At 43.1% G+C, this 2,479-nt stretch overlaps 1 protein-coding gene across 1 annotated transcript; it reads right to left on the bottom strand.

Annotated features, from left to right (window-relative positions):
- Positions 1-236: 236 nt before the first annotated feature.
- Positions 237-1,184, bottom strand: LOC308560129 (olfactory receptor 2A12-like; the record flags this gene model as incomplete). The annotated part of the gene is made up of 1 exon (XM_081143768.1): positions 237-1,184. One exon carries the CDS (start codon positions 1,182-1,184, stop codon positions 237-239), a length of 948 nt encoding a protein of 315 aa, XP_080999894.1.
- Positions 1,185-2,479: the final 1,295 nt, after the last annotated feature.

Here is a 2,479-nt window from a genome sequence, read left to right as displayed (position 1 = left end):
GACATAAAACATGAACAGTAAATCAGCTTTTGTAAGCCAATGAGATTATGGAGCTGTTACTGTACCACAAGGCAGCCAGTTGATCAAAATAGCCATGTTAATTTCATATCCCACATTTGTTCCACTGACCAAGTACTATGTTGGCTCAAATGCACAATGTTGGTTACATACATTATAGATGTTGTCTCTTTCATCGTCAATGGATATTGTACCTCAGGACTCTCCTGATTCCCAGTTCACCAGGCTACCCTACACCGCCCCATCACTTTGAGAAAAGCCCCTTTGATGTCCTTGTTCCTCAGACTGTAGACCACAGGGTTGAGCAGGGCAGTGAAGACATTATAAAAGAGTGAGACCTGCTTGTCTTGCTCAGGGGAATAGCTGGAGTTGGGCCTCATGTAGATGTAGGTGGCTGGAGCATAGAAGAGTGAGACCACAGTCAGGTGGGAAGCACAGGTGGAGAAGGCCTTGCAGCGGCCCTTTAAGGACTTGATCTTGAAAATGGCCTGGGCAATACGGATGTAGGAGGCCAAAATGAGGGAAAGTGGGGCAGCAACCATGAGCACACTGATAACCAGGTCCACAACCTCAATGAGGTGGGTATCCATGCAAGCCAAGCTTCGTACCGCGGGGCCTTCACAGAAGTAGTGGTTGACCACGTTGGGCCCACAGTACGGCAGCCACATGGTGAAGAAGGTATGGATCAGAGAGAAGAAGAAACCGCAGGCCCAGGCCCCAGCTGCCAGCCGCCGGCACAGGCTCCAGCTGAGGATCACGGTATAACGCAGCGGGGAGCAGATGGCTACGTATCGGTCATAAGCCATGACTACGAATAAAATAGACTCGGCCAGGCCCAGGACACTGAACATGTACATCTGTAGCCAACAGCCAGCAAAGGAAATGGTCTGAGAATGCGCAAGGAGATGCACCAGCATCTGGGGCATGGTGGTGGTGACGTAGCTCATGTCCAGCAGAGAGAGGATACAGAGGAAGAAGTACATGGGAGTGTGAAGGTGCGGGTCCAGGCAGATCAGGGTGACAATGAGCCCATTGCCCAGGACTGAGCACAGGTAGAGGAGAAGGAAGGCAACGAAGAGGATCCTGTTGGACGTGGGGTCGCTGGAGAAGCCAAGCAGGATAAATTCAGAAACCCAACTTTGGTTCTTCACTGGAGACATCCACATGGTGGGGTCTATAAGAGAATCACACTCATTTAACTGCCTTCTAAAGTATGGTAGCCTAATAAAAGTATCTGCCCTGGAGGCAGGTAGACTAGGATTTAAATTCTGGCCCCACTATTCTGCTGTCTTGAGCAAGTTACTTAACCTCTCTGAGTCTCAGTCTCCTCATCTGTAAAATGTGACTAATACTAATATTAATACTAATCTCTCAGGGTTTTTATGAGTAGAGGCACTGTAGATGAAACATCTAACACAATACCTTAAAACAATAAATAACAGTAAAACCGCTCATATGCAATCTCCCCGGTCTTACTTTACATCCCACAGTGGACAAACTGGCCCCTCACATGCCTAACAATCAGTTTACATCACATCAGTTCCAGCCCCCAAACTCTTAGAGGTTGAGTGTCTGTCTGCCTTAGAGACCCTTTGTCTGGATGTTTTACATGTCACCCTATAATCATTTCTCCTTTGCCAGTTGACAATGTAAGGCTTTGTCAATAGAGGGTGCTAGAGGGACACTATGATGTGACAGCAGAAGGAAGTTACTTCAAACATAAAACAAGTCGGTCAAAAAGAGACACAAATTTACAGGGCAGAGTAAGAGTTGAACCATACAACGCCTGAGAACTCGAGCAGCCATCATGAACCGTTAGATGAAGCTGGATGTTCAAGGCTGCAGATAGAAGGAGCCTGGCTGGGTCCTGGATGATTGTAGAACTACAGCTCCAAAATCCTAAATTTAAAATCTAACATAGTCAATGCCAAAGCATGATATGTAATTGTAATTTATATCTTAAAGAATATAAATTTTCTAGCTGTTGGCCATGTAGGTAACATACAGGTATTTCCATTTAACAAATAAAGCAACTTCAGAAAAAAGAAAAAGAAATTAAGTGGAAAGATGGTATATATGAACTTTAGTATGTAGATAACTACTTTAAATGCAAATGGACTAAATATTTTAATAAAATGCATATTTTCAAGATGCTTTAAAAAACCTTACATATTACTTACAAGAAATACACCTTAATCACTTTGCAATATATAAATATACCAAATCAACATGTTGTACACCTTAAACTGACACAATGCTGTCTCAATTGCATCTCAATCAAGCTGGGAGGAAAAGAAACACTCCTTCATAGAAAGACATAGACACACTAAGAAGAAAGAATGGAAGAAATATGCCATGTAAATACTAGCTAAAAGAATCAAGTTGTAGCTTCATAAAACATTTGTCAAAATCAATCAGATGCTGCATCATAAATGTAAGTTAAAAAAAAATCCAAAAAATG

Source organism: Miniopterus schreibersii, assembly GCF_964146895.1.
Source record: "Miniopterus schreibersii genome assembly, chromosome: 8".
NCBI lineage: Eukaryota > Metazoa > Chordata > Mammalia > Chiroptera > Miniopteridae > Miniopterus > Miniopterus schreibersii.
This window is presented reverse-complemented; position numbering and strand designations above follow the sequence as displayed.